The sequence below is a fragment of the Colias philodice genome, chromosome 24 (genome assembly GCF_061535455.1).
Source record: "Colias philodice isolate Cphi_HAF_F1 chromosome 24, ilColPhil1 Martin Lab GWU primary, whole genome shotgun sequence".
NCBI lineage: Eukaryota > Metazoa > Arthropoda > Insecta > Lepidoptera > Pieridae > Colias > Colias philodice.
In genome coordinates this window covers 747,375-770,471 of record NC_143109.1, presented here as the reverse complement: position 1 = coordinate 770,471, position 23,097 = coordinate 747,375, and the positions used below count along the sequence as shown (strand labels likewise).

At 34.3% G+C, this 23,097-nt stretch overlaps 1 protein-coding gene across 1 annotated transcript in view; it reads left to right on the top strand.

Moving 5' to 3' along the window:
• Positions 1-22,114, top strand: part of GABA-B-R2 (gamma-aminobutyric acid type B receptor subunit 2) — a 31,076-nt gene extending 8,962 nt beyond the window's left edge. Inside the window, exons 14-33 of the mRNA XM_089710442.1 lie at positions 593-723; positions 981-1,103; positions 1,425-1,535; positions 2,488-2,616; positions 6,153-6,248; positions 7,722-7,907; positions 8,726-8,837; positions 9,275-9,365; positions 9,830-9,998; positions 11,829-11,972; positions 12,575-12,749; positions 13,138-13,239; positions 13,571-13,681; positions 15,524-15,596; positions 15,778-15,830; positions 15,908-15,984; positions 19,525-19,605; positions 20,545-20,677; positions 21,117-21,368; positions 21,828-22,114. Of these exons, the coding sequence (XP_089566568.1) occupies positions 593-723; positions 981-1,103; positions 1,425-1,535; positions 2,488-2,616; positions 6,153-6,248; positions 7,722-7,907; positions 8,726-8,837; positions 9,275-9,365; positions 9,830-9,998; positions 11,829-11,972; positions 12,575-12,749; positions 13,138-13,239; positions 13,571-13,681; positions 15,524-15,596; positions 15,778-15,830; positions 15,908-15,984; positions 19,525-19,605; positions 20,545-20,677; positions 21,117-21,368; positions 21,828-22,063 (2,585 nt within the window). The 3' untranslated portion in view covers positions 22,064-22,114. The remainder of the gene's footprint in view (positions 1-592; positions 724-980; positions 1,104-1,424; positions 1,536-2,487; positions 2,617-6,152; positions 6,249-7,721; positions 7,908-8,725; positions 8,838-9,274; positions 9,366-9,829; positions 9,999-11,828; positions 11,973-12,574; positions 12,750-13,137; positions 13,240-13,570; positions 13,682-15,523; positions 15,597-15,777; positions 15,831-15,907; positions 15,985-19,524; positions 19,606-20,544; positions 20,678-21,116; positions 21,369-21,827) is intronic.
• The last annotated feature ends 983 nt before the right edge of the window (positions 22,115-23,097 follow it).

Genomic DNA, 23,097 nt, shown 5'->3' with positions numbered 1-23,097 from the left:
CATCTGCGTGCTTTTGGTGGTTTGTCGTGTGCTTTTTGTTTCGTGTGTTTGGTTGTGTCAGTAACATTGTCGTTTTTATTACTTATCATGTTAATGTGTTTTGCTTTTTTCTTTATGTGTTGCGCGTGTTAAGTCATGCTTTTATATGCTACTGTCAATATTTAAAATATTACTGCCCTTAACACTTTAGAAAACTTTAACAGATAATTAGAAGGAGATGGTCCTTCTAATTATCTGTTAAAATAATCTTCTTTAAATTCCCATCCTGACCTTTTAATGTGTGTAAATAAATTTGTGTAATAAATGAGTCATTTAAAAACCCGATCTCCTACAGTTTAACTTTAAAAGAATACGTCATTGTTTCTGTTTCACGTAAAGACGAAAATTTCTGAAGTAACTAATATTTGTAAAATGTGAAAGAATAGTTTTCCTTCTTATTTGTTTTCCGGTTAGACAATTTCAGAATCTGGGTTATTAGATTAACCTCAGTGATGTAGGAGTAGTATAGGACCACTATTCATTCGAATTCCAGATATCAAATACTATAAAAATAACTACATAGAAACTATTAAAATTATTATTTAATCGGTAGCGGCGTTTCCATACATATGTACGGCGCGAGCGTGGCTCCTGATGGCAGGGTTCAGTTTAGCTTTTGGCGCCATGTTCTCTAAAACTTGGCGCGTTCACTCCATCTTCACTGACGTCAAACTTAATAAGAAGGTATGTTTTCATCTTCTGATTATTTTAATTATTTTGTGGAACATACTATATCCTGTTATGTAATGTTGAACTTTGATGAAATAGCCAAATTCAATAAAATATGCTTTTCCTATTATTCCATCAATACTAAGTACTAGGTATAACCGAATGGTATCTTCTAATTATTTCTTGCAATTCTCCACTATGCCTAACTTACTTTATAACTCTTCGTCTAAAACTAGAAACAAAATCTACTGATACTAACTTGATTATTTCAGGTGATAAAAGACTACCAGCTGTTCATGGTAGTGGGAGTGCTTTTATGCGTGGATCTGGCCATTATGACCACGTGGCAGATATCAGACCCTTTCTACAGAGCCACCAAACAGATGGAAGCTTATGTAAGATTTATTATAGCTTAGTTTAACAATTCCTTTGTTGAATATTAATTTTCCTAAACCCCTAAAGTGAATTTTCAAAATACCAGCTCATAAGTTTTGGGACAGTTCCTTCACCACATTTTACATTAGTCAGTAATACACGTAGTATATTATTATTAGTTTGTGGTAATACTAATATTATGAGATATTTTATGAACAATTTATAATTAAGACAATGAAAAATAAACAGGAATTCAAAGGAATAGGCATGTTAAAAAAATGTGAAATGAAAAAAGTACTTGTTTCTTTTCGAAGTCTTTAATGAAGATAATGTAATTTCAGCCCCATCCAACGAGTGAAGATATTGTTATAGTACAAGAGAATGAATACTGCCAGTCGGAACGAATGCCCATCTTTATTGGAGTTATTTATATCTACAAAGGATTATTATTGGTAAGTAAATTATACATTATTACAACTTTTTCCAGAAAAATAAAGCTATAGTTAAAAGAGAAAGAAGTAAAATTAATTAAAATAGATCTATTATCTATTTTAATAAATTTTACTCATCATTTATCATAGTTATAATTTAACTCATCATCACTTATCATAGTTATAATATAAGTTTGGTACGATGTATTTTTGTAATTTTTGATTGTGAGAGGAAATAAATGAACTTGAATTATCGTAGATATTAAGCAAACTGAATGAATTTAGAGTTTGTTTGGGAGGAGGTTTTGTTCATTTATTCGTCTATCGATCGTAATTTCTATTAATTTGAGGTCTATGAATAAGGTTAATTATTTAAAAGAACCGTTCACAGTCACAACCATGGTAATGGGATTGATCATGTACATTGTACATGTTAAACACGGTCATGTTAAAGATCATGAACACGGCCATGGTCACGGTCACATGTACATTATAGCCATGGTCATGTTCACGACTATTACTACGGTCTTAGTCATGACCATGTTTATTTATTTATTTGGGACAACTTACGAAACAAACACCGTTACATTATTACAAATATAAAAGATACAAATAGATAGCCGAGTGTTGTTTTAGTTATAAGTTGCCACGGCTTGTTAACGTTCAATAAAAAATAGACGTTTTATTACATAAAATTACTATGTATTTTGATTAACGACATAAATCGTAATTGAAAATGCACTTTGTAAAAAACTACAAACTAAGTTAAAAATAAAATTCATTAAAATCAGTAGGGAATATAAAATATAACTTAACTTAATCCACATTTAAACAATATCACAGCAAAATAGGCACATTTAATAACAATAAGCATGTAATTATAATCTCACTAATACATTAATCAATTAGTCTAAACAGTAAAACGTAAACTACAATTAAAAACCACGTATAAACAATGTTCACTAAATTGCAGGTGTTCGGTGCGTTTCTCGCGTGGGAGACGCGTCACGTGTCGATCCCGGCGCTCAACGACTCGAAGCACATCGGCCTGTCCGTGTACAACGTGCTCATCATGTGCATCATGGGCGCGCCCATTGCACTGGTCAGTGATCGTGACTTTATTGTGTAGTCATCATCATCATTGTCATCATCAGTACTATTATAATTCTCATAATCACAATCAATCGTAATAATTATAGTGATCATTACCAAATTATAATCATAGTAAACATTGCCAAGATTATTCATACTTATGTTTATACTTTTATTTGAATGTATTATATTTTTATGTTTCTTTTTAGTTGAATGTTTATTACAATAAAATACGATTTCTTTCTTTCCTTCCATAATAGTCACGCTCACGAGATCATTGTCATTAACGTGGTAATCAAGGGCGGATCCAGCTTTAGTGCCAGGGGGGGGTCACATAGACGTGGTCAATTTTCAAAAGCTATATTTTGGTAATTTAATTGATACGTAGATTTAAAAAAAATGGTCAAGTGCGGATTGGCGAACCAAGAGTTCCGTACAAACATTTTTATATGTTTTAACTTTTAATATTAAATTTATGCTTTTTGCGATTTTTTCCTTTATCTGGGCTATAAGACGTATTGAATAAAGATTAAATATCAAGATTCTGTGTTCACGGGAAGTACCCTGTAGGTTTTGATTCCTGGCAACACTTTCGAATGTTGATAAAATGTATGTTTTAGCAATTTTTCCTCCATCTGTACTGACATTGCTTTTAACCAAATTTCAGAACTCTGTATTCACAGGAAGTAGTACAATACCTATAGATTTTGATTCCCTTGCGATAATGTCGAAATTTGCGATAATTTACGGCATAAATGGCTGTATCTTTTGATTGCGTTGGCTTATAAGTTTGATTTTTTCACAGCTATAAGGAACCGTTGATTTGAGTATTCGGTATGAATTTCAGATTGATACCTCCACGTGTTCCTGAGAAAAAGGGTCTTTACAGGCAGACAAACTTGAAAAATATATATTTTTGCAATTATTCCTGTATATGTACTATCATATAAGATGTTGCTTTGTACCGAATTTCAAGATTCTGAGTTTACGGAAAGTACCCTGTAGGTTTTGAGTTTTGATTCCCTTGCGAATGTCGAAATTTGCGAAATTTTTCGGCATTTACGGCTGTATCTTCTGATTCGTTGACATATTAAAAGTTTTATTTTATTATAGCGTAAAGGTATTTTAGACTTGAGTTTTTGGTATGAATATCAAGTTAATACATGTCAGCGTTCATGAGTAACAGGGTTGTAAGTTAAAATTTTTTTTAATATTTTTTTATAAGTATTATAATCTAAGGAAAAATTCATGCGCAATTAGTAAGCAAAGTCGTTGTCTCTGTGCCTATGTCCCTATGTATGATTAAATCTTTAAAACTACGCAACGAATTTCGATGCAGTTTTTTTAAAGATAGAGTGATTCAAGAGGAATAGTATATAATTTATAAGGTTTTAGAGAAAGCGGGCGAAGCCGCGGGCGGTAAGCTAGTCTGCGTTATAAGACGTTTGATTGTACTAAATTTCATGACTCTGTGTACTCGGGAACTACCCTGTAGGTTTTGATTTCTTAGGGAGTGTCAAAAAATTTCAGCAATTACAGCTGCATCTTTTGATTGCGTTGGCTAAAACGTTTGAATTTTGAAGTAAAACTTCTTTAGGCGCGACTAGGGAGTAACTCAGATTTTTTTTCTGACGGAAGTAACGCTGTGTAGTTTCCGCCATTTAAAAATAATAATTCTGATTGGTTGTAAGTATATGTCATATACTACACGCTTCTTGACTTATACGCCAGCTAGTGGCAAATATCATAATCAATTAGGATTATTTATTTTCAAATTTTCAAACGGATCAATTGTGAATAGCAAAGTGAATGAAAAATTCAACAGTTTTAAAAACATTATTTTAAATTGCAAAATTTTTTGAAAATCTCTAAATATACTTGTTTATTTATTACTTTTAAAATAAGTAAATTAAAAATAAATTTTCTGACAATTGCGACATTTTATAATATTCAATAACAAGGTTATATTGACATGTGCGTTTTACTTCAATCGCGCGTAAAGGTTACACGCACACACTTTTTTCACAGCATCAAGGGACCGTAGACCGTAGGATTTCGACATTAGCAAGGGAATCAATACCTGCAGGGAGCACCCTGTCCCGTAAACACAGTCTTGAAATTGAGTAAAAAGTATCGTCTTATAGCACAGATGTAGTAATAACTGCGAAAACCCTAATTATTTAATTAAATTAAATAAAAATATATTTTTAAATAATTTTAAACTTACAATCCCTTTACTCATGAACGTCTACATGTATTTAATTGATATTCACATCAGAACTCAGGTCTATAATAACTTAAATCTGTTATTTAATTCAAATTCTATGTCAATGCAATCTGAAGAAAAAACAATAATTAGAGCCGCATATTCTGTAATTCGCAACTACTTGCAAGGGAATCATCAATCAAAACCTACAAGGTACTTCCCGTGAACACAGTCTTGAAATTTGGTTAAAAGCAACGACTTAAGCACTTACAAGCACAGATAAAGAAAAAAATCCAAATTGTAAGATACAACATAATGAAAAAATATGTTTGCTCGGAGTCCTCGGTGCGCGAGTCCGACGCGCACTTGGCCGATTTTTTGTTGTAATTTGACTGTATTTTATAGTGTTCATTTGAAAAAAAATTTTGCTATTTTATGTCTTATCCACGAACTGGGATATTCCGATATTTGAGGTTTTGTGTGAAAAGTGTAACAGCAAAAGTTGTAGAAAAAAAAAATAACTACATACAACTTTACCATTACACTTTATTCCGCAGTTATGGTTTTTTTTTTTTAATCGAAAAACCTGTTATTTGTCCTTAAATTACGACCACAGGTCGACCCTAATAAACGTTTTCTATAATTTTTGTTATATTCTCTTCCGTTACCGTTTGTAATTGATTTCATTGTTCTATATTTAACTTTTATGTCTCAAAATTCAATAAAACATCATATTGAACAGTATTAATTTGTTAATTTAAAAAAGTTAATATTAAATTAGTGGTCCACTTAGAGCGTATACGCACTATGCGGGTAGCCGCATTGCGGGTAGCCGTCCGGCTGACCGCAAGCACAATTATGTACGTAACCGCAGACCGCACAGTGCGCATAGAAATGAATATTCCGTACATAATTGTGCTTGCGGTCAGCCGGACGGCTACCCGCAATGCGGCTACCCGCATAGTGCGTATACGCTCTTAGGTCGTGGACCTAGCCCAGGGGGGGGTCATGACCCCGTGACCCCCCCCCCCTGGATCCGCGCTTGGTGGTAATGGTAAGGTTATGGGCGTCGTCACGTTCATTATTCATAGCCGTGGTCTTGGTCATCAAAGTCGTATTTTGATAATAATGATAGAACTCTATAAAAAAAAGACGTGTGGCAATCGGGGACTGCCGCGGTAAAGCTATGCATGCTATGCCTCCAAGCCACACCTCCGAGCCCGTCGGAGTGGGGAGCGTGAGGTTTTTTCGTTACGGAATTTCTCGATTCGGTCTGCGCGCTCAAGGCCCGCGATAGAAGCTATGCAATAGCTTAAAATTATAACACATTTTTATTTCAGGTACTAGCTGATCACAAGGACGCACTCTTCGTATTGATCTCAATTTTCATCATTTTCTGCACAACCGCTACTCTTTGCCTGGTGTTTGTTCCAAAGGTATGTTTACCTATTTATTTTCCATTATTTAAAAATATGAATTTATTAAATTTATCAAATATGTATTCAATTAAATGTTCACTACGGTTTTTTATTATGTAATACAATAATTAATAACAGAGTACGTGTTTGTACTACAACTACCACTAGTATCTACGGATATAAGTAACAAACAAACTTTCGATGTGTGACTATGACCTCCCCTGAGTATATTAATTGCAGGTAACTAAACCGTTACTGACTTGTGTTACTGGGTGTGACCGTGTTACTGACTTCAAGAACATGCTATGTTTCGACCGCGTGATTCTTTTTTGTGTCTCACAGTAATAGTTTTTTGGTATACGCGCAGAATTTAACTGCATTAGATAGTCGAACATAGCTAGTAATAGTTTGTAGAAGTGAAACTTCTTTAGGCTCGTTGCGAGTAAAATTTCAAGGTCGCGTCATGGAAATGTCGTCACGTCATGGCGTAAGGCAACAATTTTGTTATATTTGAATCTTGTCAAAAATGTTTCAATTCTGACACGTGTGCCCGGCACACACGCTCTTTTCGATTCAATTTCACGGCTTCACATCGATAGCAAGGCCAATATACCTATTGTGATGAAGTTTAATCAAATATTGCACGCCTCATAAGCGAAGCGTTGAGGTGGGTACTACTGTCACTTCGCGCAAAACATCTGATTTTTCAAACTTAAAATGTCTTTATGTATCATACATTGCACTTGTAAGATAATACATACACACACATATTAAGAAAAAACACTATTTTTAACGTTCATGATATTTTTGATGTCATTTTTGTTATTTAAACTAGTTAAAAAACAGTTTAAAAAAGTTCTGTCTTGGACGTCCGTGTGTCTGTATGTGCGGATCCTTTTTCTTGTTAACACGATAGCGACCGAAATACTTTACTAATCGAGTCTTTTTTTTTCTCTTACGCTTGAGTATGCTCAGGAATAGAACCCTTTTATTTTTCAGGGTCTGATTCGATGTGGTTTAATTGTTATTAAATAAACAAAAATAATAATTAATAAATATTTATTAAAAAAAAATTATGAGGCGTGCACTTTTGGATTTTCCAAATTATTTAGGTTTTACTTTAATCACTCGCGTTCAATCGTATTGCGTGCTACCCCTCCCAGCTGCTCGGACTCCGCCGTACTATACGCTAATTTTACAGAGACCAATATATCTATAGCGACGGAATTGTTTCAAATATTTTGCATGCGGTTTTGCTTTTAACACTCGCGTTTAATCCCTCCCAGCTACTCGAACTCCGCCGTACAATACGCTAACAATTTTACAGAGACCAATATATTATAAGCTACGGTATTGTTTCAAATATTTTGCATGTGGTTTTGCTTTTAACACTCGCGTTTAATCGTATTGCGTGCTACCCCCAGCTGCTAGAACTCCCAAATATTTTGTTTACTTTCCACTCGCGTATAACCGTGTTGCGTGTATACCCAGCTGCTGGAACTGCGCCGTAACGGGCAGCCCGGCGCCACAGGCACACGTATCCGCGCCACGCTGCGCCCGGCGGCCGCGCACGAGGTGCGCTCGCCCGGGCCCGAGCTCGAGCGCCGCCTCAAGGAGCTGCGCCACTACAACACGCGCTACCGCCGCACGCTGCAGGCCAAGGAGACCGAGCTGCAGGTGGGCGGCTTCTAATCCAACTGACAATAAGACCGACTGAGTGCCATTTGTGACGTCCAGTTCATTATCTAAAAACTCAAACATTTATTTATTCAATTAGACTTCTTCTAGAAGCACTTTTGAAACGTCATTAGGTACATATTTTTAACATTTACCACCGATTTGGAAAGCAGTATCTACGGAGAAGAACCGGCAAGAAACTCCATAGTTGCTCTTTTTAATCATGTCAGTTTTACAATTTAATTTTACAAATTACATATGTAACATCATCATCAGCTGTAAATCACTTCACACTCACAGCCGATAATGAACTACACCACTTAGACATGCATAAAATAGCAAATAGGATCGAAGCAGCTGTTAATTATTAGGCGTAAACCAAGTTGGACACAAAAAGACGAAATAAATTACGTGGTCAACACAAGAGGTATATCTATCCACATCAAATATTAATGAAGTTATCATTGGTAAGGAGTATAGTACACATATCCTGCAAATAATAAGGTAGATCATTCATATATACAACAAACAAAAAGGGACCTAAAGGATATCCCTGTGGAACGCCAATGTTAATCGAAGCACTGCGAGAGCTTTTTCCATAAAAGTAATGGTTTGTGTCTCATTTTGAAGACATTAAGTTATTAGATTCTGAAATAATTTTTAATTTCATAATAATTGATGTTTCGCAATAAAGTGGAATGTTCTACATAGTCAAACGCTTTGGATAAGTCACAATATTATATCCTCAAAGCATTTTATTTTTTTTACGTTGTTGTTCATTAACTGCTGCATTTTAAAATAATAAATATAATTTATAGATGCTACTCAGTAAACTAGGGGAAGACATCGATGCATCTATTAAGGACGCGAAGTCGCCCGCAACACAACGCACCAAATTACACATACCTAAAGAAAACATCAGTCATCCTGGTAAGCATTGTATTTTATTCCAATACCTATAAAACATTTCAAAACTGAGTAAATAATATTAACAGGATTTTGTAGATTGTCGCCATTGTCTACTGTAAGACCGATCAATTAGGGACAGTCTTCAGACAGTTAACAATTTTATGGTCGATAGATTGTAATATAACGATTTTTAAAAATATTATGCCTTAAATTTATTGGAAGCAATGTTTTACGACTAAGAGAACACAGAATTTTCGATAAATTTTAATCTAGCGGTGTTTACAAATTTGCCATGCTAATTTTATTAGTGAATAGTTATAGAAGTGTTTCAAAACAATATGAAAGCTGACCATAAGCTAACTATCCACACACAAAGGTGAAGCTGACCATAATTATGAACATGCAATATTTAGTATTGTATAAACGATCGGATAATAACAAGATATTCCCAATTCCAGAGACGAGCGACATAACATCGACGTGCAGTCTGAGCGCATCCGCGGCAGACAACGAGTTCACCAGTATCGCATCGCAACTGCCTGTTGATAAGTAAGTGCTGTAGAATAGAATAAGACGGAAATAAGGAAATCGAGAGTGAAAGAAATTAACATGCTTTTTGATAAGTGCTTTTGACATATAGAAGGAAAGAATGAAAGAAGTAAGGAAGGAGAAAAAGAAAGGAAAGAGCAGGGTCTTTGAATTTTTGTGGCAAATTAATAAACAGAAGAAACAAAAAACTTGAATAGTTAAAAATTAATCGTGAATATTCAAAGATTTGTAACACCGCTCTCAATGAGTTTGAATGAAAAAATAATTATTATATATTCAGTGTCGATTTAAACATACTTCCTACAAGCGTCCTACACTCCAAAATTCATCTAGCCGTTTAAAATAGATAATATTATTGTTTTACTTACATCAAATAACATAAGTTCAACAATTCACTTATCGTGTTAGACTCAAAAAGTAAAGGCCTGTCAGATATAATTCAAAATTTGTATTTTTAATTCAAGGCCAAAACCAATAGTCCAAGAGGTGAAAGAAGTTAAGGAGCCAAAGAAAGAACAGACAAAGAACGTATCCTTCAAGAACCACCTCGACTACACCAGCCCACCGTCTTCCAAAGCAGTGCCGGAGAAAGACCAACTCGCTAAATTACCTTATGGATGGTCTGCGAATGAGGTATGATGAATTTTTTTATTGTACATACCTTAATAATTTGTTGTAAGGGTAACATAATTTATTTTTTCAGTTTTTAATAGTATGACTTAAACTTACTTATGTAATGTATCTAAATGTTTCTACATTATACAGGGTGTAATCGTTAAGTGTGCACAGGCGATTATTCCGTAACTATTACAGATATCAAAAAACTTTAAACTGATATCGAAAGTACTTAACCTAATGAGTAAAATGGCCATAATAAATTTTTAAAAATAATACGAGAAATATCTAAAAAATTAACTTTAAACCCTCCCATACATTTAGTATGAGATATGAATATCCCATGTACATGGGTTGATCCAAAAGTAATGATAATCAATATTAAACAAGGTCATTACAGTTAAAATAATTATGTATTTCTCTAGATAGTCTTCTAACTAGATAATATACTTCGATATTTTTTTTCCTTAACTTATAAAAAAAAAAAACTTTGCTGTCGTCTTAAAATTTCTTGTATCGACGGTGTTTCTTGTGCCGAGGTAAGAGATAGAATTAACTAGGAGCTAGATCTTACAAACAGGGTGGGTGTTCAAGCATTTTCAATGCCGATTTTTGATTGGCAGCCATCGCAACTGACGCTTTGTGATCTGGTGCGTTGTCTTGGTGAACCAACATTCAAGACCGAAGTTTGCCATGTCTCTTTTTCTTACTAACCTACCCGCAATCTTTTAATTTGGTCTGTGTAGTAAGAGCCCTGTGTAGTAGTGGCTACCTTCTTAAAATATTCCACATTTCTTCAGCGTCCCAAAAAACTACGGCTTTAATCTATCCCACTAATTTTCACTTTGAAAATCTTCACCGTCACTTTGGAAGCTCGCATCCAGGCCATTGATTGTTTCTTGGTTTCAGCATAAACATGGTGAACCCAGGTAACGCCCATGGTCACAAATCGTGACAAAAAATTATCCTGATCTCAGTAAAAATTTAGAAATTCACCCTCTAAATGTCGAATCGTTGTTTCTTCTTTTCGTCGGGAAACATTCTGGCTCGCACTGTTCACATTAAAATTAATGTTAATACTTGGAAACGTGGCCTGTAGATATAATTTTTTTGTGATAACTTAGTGATTACATGAGCAAGCATAAAACATTTATTTTATATTTTTATGTGCACAGGAAATACCCAATTATCATTACTTTTGGATCAACCTATACATTTAATATGAAAGATTTTAGCTTTTTTTTTGTTTTTTTGGTTTTCTGCTTTAATTACTTCGCAAATTTGGAGGGAAGTTCATTTAGAAACTGTAAATAGACCTCCTCATTGTATTGCACAATAAGGACGTCACTTCGAAAATCTACTATGAATACAAAATGTATGGGAAATAAATTGTATGGGAGCGTTTAATGTAACATTTTTGGTTATTTCTCGTTTTATTTTTAAAAATTTATTATGGCCATTTTACTCATTAGGTTAAGTACTTTCGATATCAGTTTAAAGTTTTTTGATATCTGCAATAGTTACGGAATAATCGCTTGTGCACACTTAACGATTACACCCTGTATAGTTCATAAATGAGAAATTTGCAAAATATTAATTATAGGTACTTAAAGGAGACAAGCCGGTGCAAAATAATTACTTCGTATGACATTGTTTATTTCAAGATACAGATAACCATAAGCAATGTTAAAAAGATAATTCTCCACTAAAAAAATATCAAACGGTTGACTACATTAAAACTAGTAGTAGGTCATAAAGACTGAAAAAATCATAATATTAAAGCCGCTAACTACATAAAATGTGCACAATAAAATGAAATAATCTCAAAATTTCATTTTCTTTATTCAGGAAGAAATTCCTAAACCAGAGCCAATAAAAGCTGAAACTAAAACAATCCCAGCGCTGAAAACCAGCACCGCTGATCCGGCCAAGTCAGTGCCGACCAAGTTACAGGAGCCCATGTATATTAAGACTGCACCCAAGGTTAATAAGGTAAGATTTAATGGTCAAAATGGATTTTAAACGAAGTTTTGAAATTTTAAATTTGAACTATTATCATATTTTTATCTAATTTATAATTTCCCGTATTTTGTATAACATAGACGGATCAAATATTAATTTTTATTAGGAAATATTGTCAACTATGCCATTATTCAATAAAGACACATTCACATACAGGGCCGCGGCCTATACAAATAGATTTATTATAAACTGAACAGTGGCATCATACAAATGGTTTTTAACAATATATCTAGCGTAGAGTGAACGGGTACTTTCAATGGAAACGCCTACCATCTTAGGCAAAAACAACAAATCGTTTATATTAATGCAAAAATGTGTGCGTGTACTAGTGTACACACGTAAGAAGTGAAACTTCTTTATGACCTCATTTTTCAAAAAATAATTTACTATATGCAACTTTACAGAAATCCGTCGAATCGCGCGTGGTAGGGATGAGAAAAAGATGGCGCGTAACGAAAAAATGTCACGCGTAACGAAAAAATGTTACACTAAATTTTTTTCCAACACCGATAAAAAAGTTTCACTTTAATAATTCTGGGAATTAAACTTAACAATTTTGTAACTACCCCCAGACACCAGAACTCCAGAAAAAAATCAAAACCCCCGAGGGTATGAAGACCCCACCAAGAGAATCCCGTACCCGTGCCCATAGACGCAGTGGATCTGGACATGTGATGCTGTCTGACCTCATGAGGGTGTCTTCTGATGACCAGGAACCACCCCCAGGGTTGGAGAGGAAGGTTATTGGTGAGTGTTAGTGTACAGTGAACTTTTCTGAAAGATATTTCGATGAGAGTATCGTTTAATTTAATTAAACAAAATAAGTTTGAGACAATCAATGAAACATGGTTATTAGTAAGAAAAAGTTATATTTTAGATGTTTTATGAAGTTGATATTTAAGTACATAATCAGAATCCACGTAAATGTAGTAAAAATAAAGTAAAGGAAATAAAAATAAACAATAAGGACGAATAGTTATATTTTTCTCGAGAATCGTCGTCGTAATCATATCGTCTAAATATGAAAAAAAAAAATCTTTCTTTCTTTCGATATACATCTATTATTTATTATTAACTCGTAAATTTTTCTATAACACATAATATAATATAATAGAGCATAATTTGTATATTCCAGGTCAAGAGCGAGACCCGCCTATACCTCCGAAACCCAAACAAGAACCTGAAGATATCCTCGACATCGATCTAGATTATTCCTCGATGGAAAGAAGGAAATCTTGTAAGTTTTTGATTATGTAAACTGTTTCCAACTTAAATTAACCACTCTGGCCAAATGCCGGTTGCTTTTAAATGACCTAAAAATCTACGAAGGTTCTAAGTTGTTGTTTTAACGCAAGAAAATGTTGCATATATACCAATCGAAGATTACCAAACTTCCAAGAAAATAAGAGGAAACACACGTGTCAGAAGTGAAACTTCTTTGGCAAGATTCAAAGATACCAAAATCGTCGCCTTACTCCATAAGGCGACAGTATTGCAATGACGCGACCTTGAATAAAGAAGTTTCACTTCAAAATTCTTTTGTTCTTATCTTATAAACTTTGACCTAGGTCAGAGAAAAGATTCGGAAAGGAGAAAGAAAGAGAATTACATCGTGGTACAGAGCGACCTGTGGGACACTAACACGTTCCAATACACGTGCCAAAAGTCGCCGCAATCAGGTATAAACTTACACTCAAACTCAAACTCACACAATTATTCATACATTTAGGTTGTGAATCTGGGGGCACGGTAGTGCCCCCGCCAAGACGAGCCAAGCGACTACGCGCACGGGCACTACCTACCTTTTCTCGAAGCGCTTCGACGTTTTTTTGAACCCTCATAACTTGGGTTTGGATTATGCTAGATCAACAAAATTTTCGGAATATATTGTTAATAGCGGACTTATTGAACATATAAAGTTTTAATTACATTAGCTTTTATACTTCAGATTTTATTTATATCTAAAAAACGCTAATTTCGTCACTGACTCACTGATGATCATCAAAATTCTTAAGGCATTTCCTAATGCCCTAGAAAGCTGAAATTTTGTATGTAAGCTAGTATTAGCACACAAACAACAAAAAAAGTATAAAACTTGTAACTTTCATCCCCCAACCCCTTAAACTAGGGGATGGGAGTTTGTATGAGACCTGTAATTTTAAATTAAATTTTGATGACGCTAGAGGTCTAATCTAGTAATCTAAAACTTGGTTCCCCTAGATATATATATGTATAGGTACTCCTTGTTAAAAATTTAAAAATTTAATCGACATATATTGAGACATATACTTCAGATCAGATCATATAAATATGAATGAATAGAAGTGTTGCGAACGTCTCCTGCCTCTTACGTCCACACAGTAGCTAAAAATAAAAAAAAAAATTGTTACAAACAACTAACAAAAAGAAATGAAATCCCACCAAAAACATTTTCATGTAAAATGTTGCCAAGACGAGTCCATATGACTCGCACTGTCAAAAAGTTATCAGATCTCATGTAGAGCCAAGCTTCTAACACTACACGCCCTAACTCTACAAGGCCTAACTTCACAAACTCTACACCTTAGTCAAAATATGTGGCTTGGCCGTTCGTTACTACAAGAACTATTGTATAACACAAAAGTAATGAACAGTGAATTAATTTTTCACCTTACGCCGATGTGAATGTAGCGAAATGGCCAAGCCACATATTTTGACTAAGGTGTAGAGTTTGTGAAGTTAGGCCTTGTAGAGTTAGGGCGTGTAGTGTTAGAAGCTTGGCTCTACATGAGATCTGATAACTTTTTGACAGTGCGAGTCATATGGACTCGTCTTGGCAACATTTTACATGAAAATGTTTTTGGTGGGATATAATATAATAATTTATAATACACATTAACTCCAAACTCAAACTCAAACATTTATTTATTCAATTATACTTCTTCTAGAAGCACTTTTGAAACGTCATTACATATTTTTAATATTTACCACCGATTCGGAAAGCAGTATCCCATCAAAAACATTTTCATGTAAAATGTTGCCAAGACGAGCCCATATGACTCGCACTGTCAAAAAGTTATCAGATCTCATGTAGAGCCAAGCTTCTAACACTACACGGCCTAACTCTACAAGGCCTAACTTCACAAACTCTACACCTTAGTCAAAATATGTGGCTTGGCCATTTCGCTACATTCACATCGGCGTAAGGTGAAAAATTAATTTACTGTTCATTACTTTTGTGTTATACAATAGTTCTTGTAGTAACGAACGGCCAAGCCACATATTTTGACTAAGGTGTAGAGTTTGTGAAGTTAGGCCTTGTAGAGTTAGGGCGTGTAGTGTTAGAAGCTTGGCTCTACATGAGATCTGATAACTTTTTGACAGTGCGAGTCATATGGGCTCGTCTTGGCAACATTTTACATGAAAATGTTTTTGATGGGATATAATATGGAGATTTTGTTTGTCTTATTTTTACCATTTTGTTTAATTTAGTACCATTTTGCATGAATTTTGTGGTTGTTTAGTTATATATTTTATTTCAGCGCATGCACACTCCCCAATACAGCGAAGTGTGTCTGAGAAAAGTCGACAGCAGTCTTCACCTCGCCATCACAGGTTTGAAAAATTAATTTAATTTATACTTAAGTAAATGTAAGTTTAATTCAAGATAAAGTTTAGAAAATAGGTATAAAAAGTTCAATTTATTGAACATCGATATTTGCTGACGATAAATAAAAGTAAAAAATTAGCAGTTATAAAATACAGCTTTTGTTCAAAACATTTATTTTTCTTTCAGAGACAGTGAAACGAAAAACGAAAGGAGAGCATCCAATGCATCAATTAATCATAGTACGTACTTTTTGACAACCACAGTGAGGAAATAAGTGAACTTGCAAACTAAAATATACTGATATTTATTTTTATAGCGGGTACAATGAGGGTGGGCACACCAGAAGGATATCGGGAGGCTGAAACACTACGAATGACAGACCGGCTGTCTAAGGTAAGACTTTTTTATGAATCAATAAATGAAATTATTGAAAAACTAGCTGTGCCCGCGACTTCGTCCGCGTGGAATAGTGACTGTATAGTAGTTACTAATTAACACACAATTATTGAGTAAACACGTCTTGAAACACGTACTACCATAAACAACTAAATTATAAGTACTTACAGATTATTTTACAGTTAAGAAATAAAATAAATAATAACACAAAATAACTGTTAGTAAAATTTATTACTAAACTGAGTTAAAAAAAACTTAGGTACAAAAGAGTTCAAAATTTCCAGGGTATGGCTATCCTCCCGCTCCCATATCCTTCTACTTTCACAGACTTTCAACTTTTCCCTTTCACCCCTAGTAAATGGCAGAACCGATTTTGATGTAAACCATGTCTAATTGTATACCTATATGTACACGTCATATCCTTTCGTTTGGTGCTCCATTTGGATTATTTATCCCCACGATATCACCCCTAAGGTGCCCTATATGTAATAAACAGATGAACCGATTTTGATAAAACATGACTAATTGTAATTCAGACGTCAATAATTGATATGTATGATATGTCAAATATATGATATGTCAAAAATAATAGAGCGTATAGTGTGTAATCAACTTACAAAGTTCATTGAAAAGGAAAATATCCTACCTCTTGTCCAGTCAGGGTTCCTAAAAGGACATGGAACGGCAACAGCTTTAGCACAAGTCACAGATGATATAATATCCAACAGTGACGAAGGCAATGGCAGTCTCTTGGTTCTTTTAGATTTCACAAGAGCATTCGATTGTATAGACGTGGAGATGATGGTGGCAAAGCTCAAATACTATGGGGTCAGTACGAATGCATGTAAATGGTTTCAGTCCTATTTAATGTATAGAAAACAGTACGTTATTATACAAAATGGCGACAACTCCGAGAGATCGGTCGATAGAACACTGTCCCGTGGATGTCCCCAAGGTTCTATACTAAGTCCTCTTTTATTCTCTATATACACAGCAGATTTGGCTAAACAAATAAAAAATGGCAAGATTCATTTATACGCTGATGATACTCAAATTTATTATCCTATAAACACGAAAGATCCGAAATGTTTAGAATTGCAAGTAAATAACGACCTGGAAGTAATTAATGTGTGGGCCAAAAGAAATGCGTTATTGCTTAATCTCAGTAAGACGAAATTAATGATATTGGGCACTAAAACCCAATGCCAAAAAATAAAAAAACATGATTTAAAAATTGGGTTAGGCAGTATACAAATAGCTCGGGTGGATTCAGCTAGAAATCTAGGTGTTTTGATGGATGAAGAACTCCGATATGAGGATCACATTAATCTATTGGTGAGGAATGCTTTTTATAAACTCAAAGTTTTTTACCAATTTCGAGAGCATCTTACGGAGAAAGCCAGGGTAACACTTACAGAATCACTGGTGCTATCAGCCTTCAACTATTGCGATACGGTGTACGGGCCGCGACTCTACGGTAAAACCGAGCGCGCCATCCAACGCGTCCAAAATGCTTGTGCCCGCTTCTGTTTTGGTATACCGAGACGCGAACATATTACACCGTACCTCAATAAAAAGGGCATCTTAAAGATGAAGGGAAGACGAGAGCTTCATCTAGCGGGCCTAGTATTTAAGATTATTAGAACTGGTAAGCCTGTTTACCTGTATGAGAAACTGTCGTGGGCTAAAGATTCGCATGAACTAAATACACGAAGTAAAGCAGATAATAAACTGACCATTCCAAAACACCGATCTACAGGTTTCAGAGGAGGGTTTAAGTTTTCTGCCACTAAAATCTGGAATGATCTCCCTCCCCCACTAAGATTAGATATGGCATATGTAACTTTAAAAAAAAAAACTGAAGATCTTTTTAATAAAAAAACAGATTAGTGGTGATAATTAAAAACTCAACCTCTTTAGCGTTGAATATGTATTATGTATAATATGTGAACGTAACATAGTAGTGAACTGACGATTCCTTTTTATTGTATTGTTTTCCGTTGTTATAATATATATATATATATAAGTATATAGTAGATAATTACGTAGGCAGATTGTTGGCGGCGAACCTCAACTCAAGGCCAGACTGAAAATCAGCGCTGTAGTAGGTACTCTCGAGTCAAACAGCATAGCTGAGTCTGGGCCTTTTGCCACAAAAATACTTTTTTTTATTTTCTTATTTTTGTTTATTTTTATTTTCAATTTTGTTATTAGGTTTAGTAGATTTTAAGTTTTTTTTGTATCCAAATTATTGTGGCAATAAATACATTTCATTTCATTTCATTTCATTTCATATGCCGCTTGAGTATATTATTTGACCACATTCGATTATTCATTCCCACTTTTACCGCTATAATCCAATAAATGGATGAACCGATTTTGATTAAATACGTCATTAGATACGTCACTTGAGTATATTTGATAAAATTCATTTATTTATTCCTACTTTTACCCCTATATAAAATAAATGGATGAACCGATTTTGATAAAATTTGACTAATTGTTTCTGACAGGTCGTCTATTTTCATTTGATACCTATATCACTTGGGTATAACTGACAACATTCATTTTTTCCATTCCCACTTTTACCCCTATATACATATAATAAATGGATGAACCGATTTTGATACACTATACCTAAGAACAACTACTTAATGTAACAAAAAAAAACGTATCTAATTCGTTTTACCCGTTAGCGAGCTACGGTTGCACAGACGGACACGCAAACACACATAGCGGACGTAACACCCCTCTTTTTGCGTTGGGGGTTAAAAATATAATACCTACGACATAATTTAAAAGACATTTTATGTAGAAAATTTACCTAGAAGTAACCATAATGCTATTTGTGCAGGTTTTAGACTTATGAGCAAAAATCGAAATAAAGGTCCTTTGATCCCCCTACTACCCCCTCAGCTAAACCCCCCCCCCACCCCACGGTACTTTCGATATGATCATCTGGACATGTCAAGGAATAACTTTAGCGTATACTTTACGTAATAAAGTTATTCATGTAAGTTATTCATGTATAGAATGCCTTAGCAAATGTTCGCCGTGATTACTTAAATGGTCATAACTTTTTTATTTATGAACCGATTGACATGAAATAAACACTAAATGTTAAGTGAAGCTTACCACAATATATTAGTGAAAACCGCATCTAAATCGGATAAGCCTTTTCTGAGATTAGCGTGCACGAACATACAGACAAACAGACAAACAGACAAAAATTTTTTTAACTACAGTTTTGGGTTCAGGATCGATTTAATAATAACACCTGCTAAGTTTTTTTTAAATATTTTCATTGTACAGACATCACTTTTCTACGATTTTATTATATGTATTGATGATTGATGATGATGATATTGATGATTCATTTTACATGGAACGACACTATAACCCTTTATATTTTTCAAGTATATGATTTTAACGTCCAAATCACAATGTTATATAGAATATATTTAATATTTAAATAAAATGACTACAGTTCATAACTATACCTAGTATTAAAATATGTATCCAGTACAATTTTTCCAGCGTCGTGGTTCGGAGTTCCCTCAGCCAGTGAGCACTCCTCCTCATCAGACCCTCACCAAGCGGAGACAGTCTACTGCACAGGTACTCTTCATAAATAAAAAATAAATAAAATAATGTTTATTTGACTCAAAAACAAAAACCCAACGAATACACAGATCTAATTTGCAGGTACATACATTTTTTTACATACAGAGTTTGAACAATGACCCCTATGCTAGGTTCTGTGTTATAGAGGTCATTCGTTCGTTCATGATTTATTACATTACCTACTAGTTTTCTGCCCGCGGCTTCGGTCGCGTTTTCAAAAAGGAACACGCATAGTTCCCGTTCCTGTGGCATTTCCGGAGCAAAACCTATCCTATATGTTAATCTAAGTTGGTAGTTACACACAGTGTATGCTTAATTTCATTAAAACCGGTTCAGCAGTTTTTGCGTGAAGAAGTAACAAACAAACGAACATACAACGAAAATTTGTAATATGTATTAGTAGGATTTTCAATATTTATATGTCGTGGCCATATCGTAGATTTGCTCATTTCATGAAATGGCCAACATAGTTTGATCAGATCGTTAAATCGTCAACGTTTCACGATTTGGTCATCGACATTTGGCCAGATCGTATAAAATATCTTAGAGGGTCCATAAAACATTAAAAAATTCAGAATATTTTAAGAACTTGTTCATTGTCATTTAAGTTAGTGCCGCGGTAGCGCCGGCGAGTGCCAGAAGCGAATCGCTTTTTAAAAAAGAAACAAAAATGGTCGCATTTCGTGAAATGGCCATCCACGTTTGGCCAGATCGACGATCTGGCCAAATGTGGATGACCAAATCGTGAAACGTTGACGATTTAACGATCTGGCCAAACTAAATTGGCCATTTCATGAAATGAGCAAATCTACGATATGGCCACGACATATACACCATTTGATTTATAAAAAAAGAAGAAAACAATTTTTTCTGAATTTCAACCGACTTAACTATAATTGTTATATTTTCTTCATATAAATCGATATTTTCCAGATAAAGTATCAAGAAGAGAAGCCGGAGAGAATAGAAGTGCAGAAGAAAGAAGAGCGAAAAATTCTGGAAAAGACTAAAGAGATACAGGAAGATAACTGGAAGCCAGATCCTGATACTATTAGAGTTTCTAAAGGTAGGGTTTAGCTAATTTTCTGTGTTCTGAATAGTGAAATTGTACTTTTATAGATTTATGTCGGGAAAAATGATAAAAAATCTCATTTTCACCATTTCTATATTTTTTATCGTTAAACTAAGAATAAAGAGCGGCATAATATTTTTGTCTCTTTGTAATTTTAACCTAACTATATGTAAATGCTGATTTTTATAAGTTTTTAACTGACTTCAAAAAGTCGTCAATATTTCTTTTTTTATTGCCGATGTATCAACAGTCATTTTTATAATGTCGTATTTTTAATAGAGCGTCATCTTATATTCGGTACATTTAGGGTCTGAGTGAGTAAGATAAATCCAACTGCTAATTAATATACACAATCAACAATACTTCTATAAAACCAAAAACATTTTTATAATATAAATGAGTTCTTTGCTTGTAACATCATCATTATTTCCAGGCCAAGAATCCCCAGCCAAGCGTCTCCGCCAAGAAGCCGAACCGCTCAAACGAGCAAACGAAGCCCGTCTATCACAAGCCGCACCAACCCGAGTATCACAAACACAAGTGCCACTGGCACAAGTGCCACAAACAAAAGTGCCACAGTCACAAGTGCCACAAACACCGTATGTGCCACAAGTGCCAACAACTCGTGCGCACGCGCATCCGCCGCATCATAAGAGTAGTCCTAATGTTGCTGCGCGGAAGAGTGGTAAGAAATATATACCGCACAAAACCACATAAAAATAGTTACCGATAAAATATATTATTATACTTAATTTCATTATAGCAATTCCCATACCTGCCTGTGTATAATTCACTTCTTTCCCTCGATTTATTATTGCCTTAATGCTTTTTTTTGATGTAAAACAGTATGGGAACGCAATGTTTTAATGATTTAATTAATGATGTGATAACAGTTAATTCTCCCATTAGCCATTTCTTATTTACCATAATATACAAAAAAAAAACATAAAATACATTACTAACAATCCTATTCATTATAATATTACTCTACTACTCATTAATATACACTTTATTATTTATTCATGATTTCATCCATAAATTTTAAGTTAATTAATTTGATTAACATAAAATGTAATATGAATCTCTGTGTCTGAAATAAATTATTTATTTATTAAATATACTCAATAATAACGTTTATCAACAGAATCAAGCACCCGCGAAGAGCGCAAGTCCTACACACGCGACTCCAAGCGACAAGACTCCGACCGCAAAATGTACACAGCCAGTTCCGAATCAGAACTATTCGAATACGCCATACTCCCGATATTCCAGAAACTTCTCACGGAACGACATAAGAGCCAACCTCATGGTTTAAACCTTAGTTATGGCGTCAGTTGTCCGAATATATCGATAAAATGCGATATCGTTGAATATCTGTAGCTTTTGACTGATTTTTTATCTGTGCACCATTTCTAAGCGCGGGAAATGTGACATTAATCGTTAAGGGTGTATTCCGTTATGCACTGCGACCACTGTAAGGTGTGACGTCAATTCAGTATACTGTGAAGCCGTTCCTTTATAGCCAGTTATACTGGTTGCGATTTAAAACGGAACGCAATCCAGTATACTGTCAGCCGCATTTTTTGACGCAGCATTCAAATGAGTGTATTAAAGTTTTCTAGAACATAAAAATAAACTGTTTTGGAGTACTGTCCAATTAAAAATATTTTAATTAATATTAATTGTAAATTGAATTTATAATATAATAAAAGTAAGTACTTTTTCATAAAAAAGAATAAAAAAGAACTTTCAGCTCGTATTGAACATTTTCAACACAGTCTAATAAAGTTAATTTTTGCAATTCTTCCATTGTTTTATTTATTAATCCAAACTAATTACAGAACTTTAAAATTTTCTGATTATACTGTAGCTTTGTATAAGACGTTAGGCACTCGAGTGGTTTTGACTGATCATATTACTTGCTCTGTGGACTGATCACGTGATCAAAGTACTGCGAGTACCTTACCTCGAAAACGCCAGTGCTCACAGTAGAATATGGCGGCGATTAATGACGTCATAAATTTCCCTAGGGTACTGCGGCAGTATACTGGCAGTCCATAACGGAACGAATTTTTCTACAGTGATAGCACTGTGCAGTGGTTGCAGTGCATATCGGAAGACACCCAAAGCAAAGAGTAAAAAATACTAATTTTACCGAAAACGTATGATTGTCAACTTTGTTACCTACCTGTTATATTTTGTGGAATCAAAAAGATATTATACTCGATATTAAATAAGTTTCTAATACGTCTGATGAGACTATGAAATACCTATAATGCTAAATTAAAAATGTAAAGCTACACTTTCATTAAAATTATACAAACTGCGCTAATAAATGATGAAATATGAATTGTTCTTTTTATCTCGATCGCACTCATGGGGTCGATAGAATGCTTTTTTTTTTTTTTTTTTTG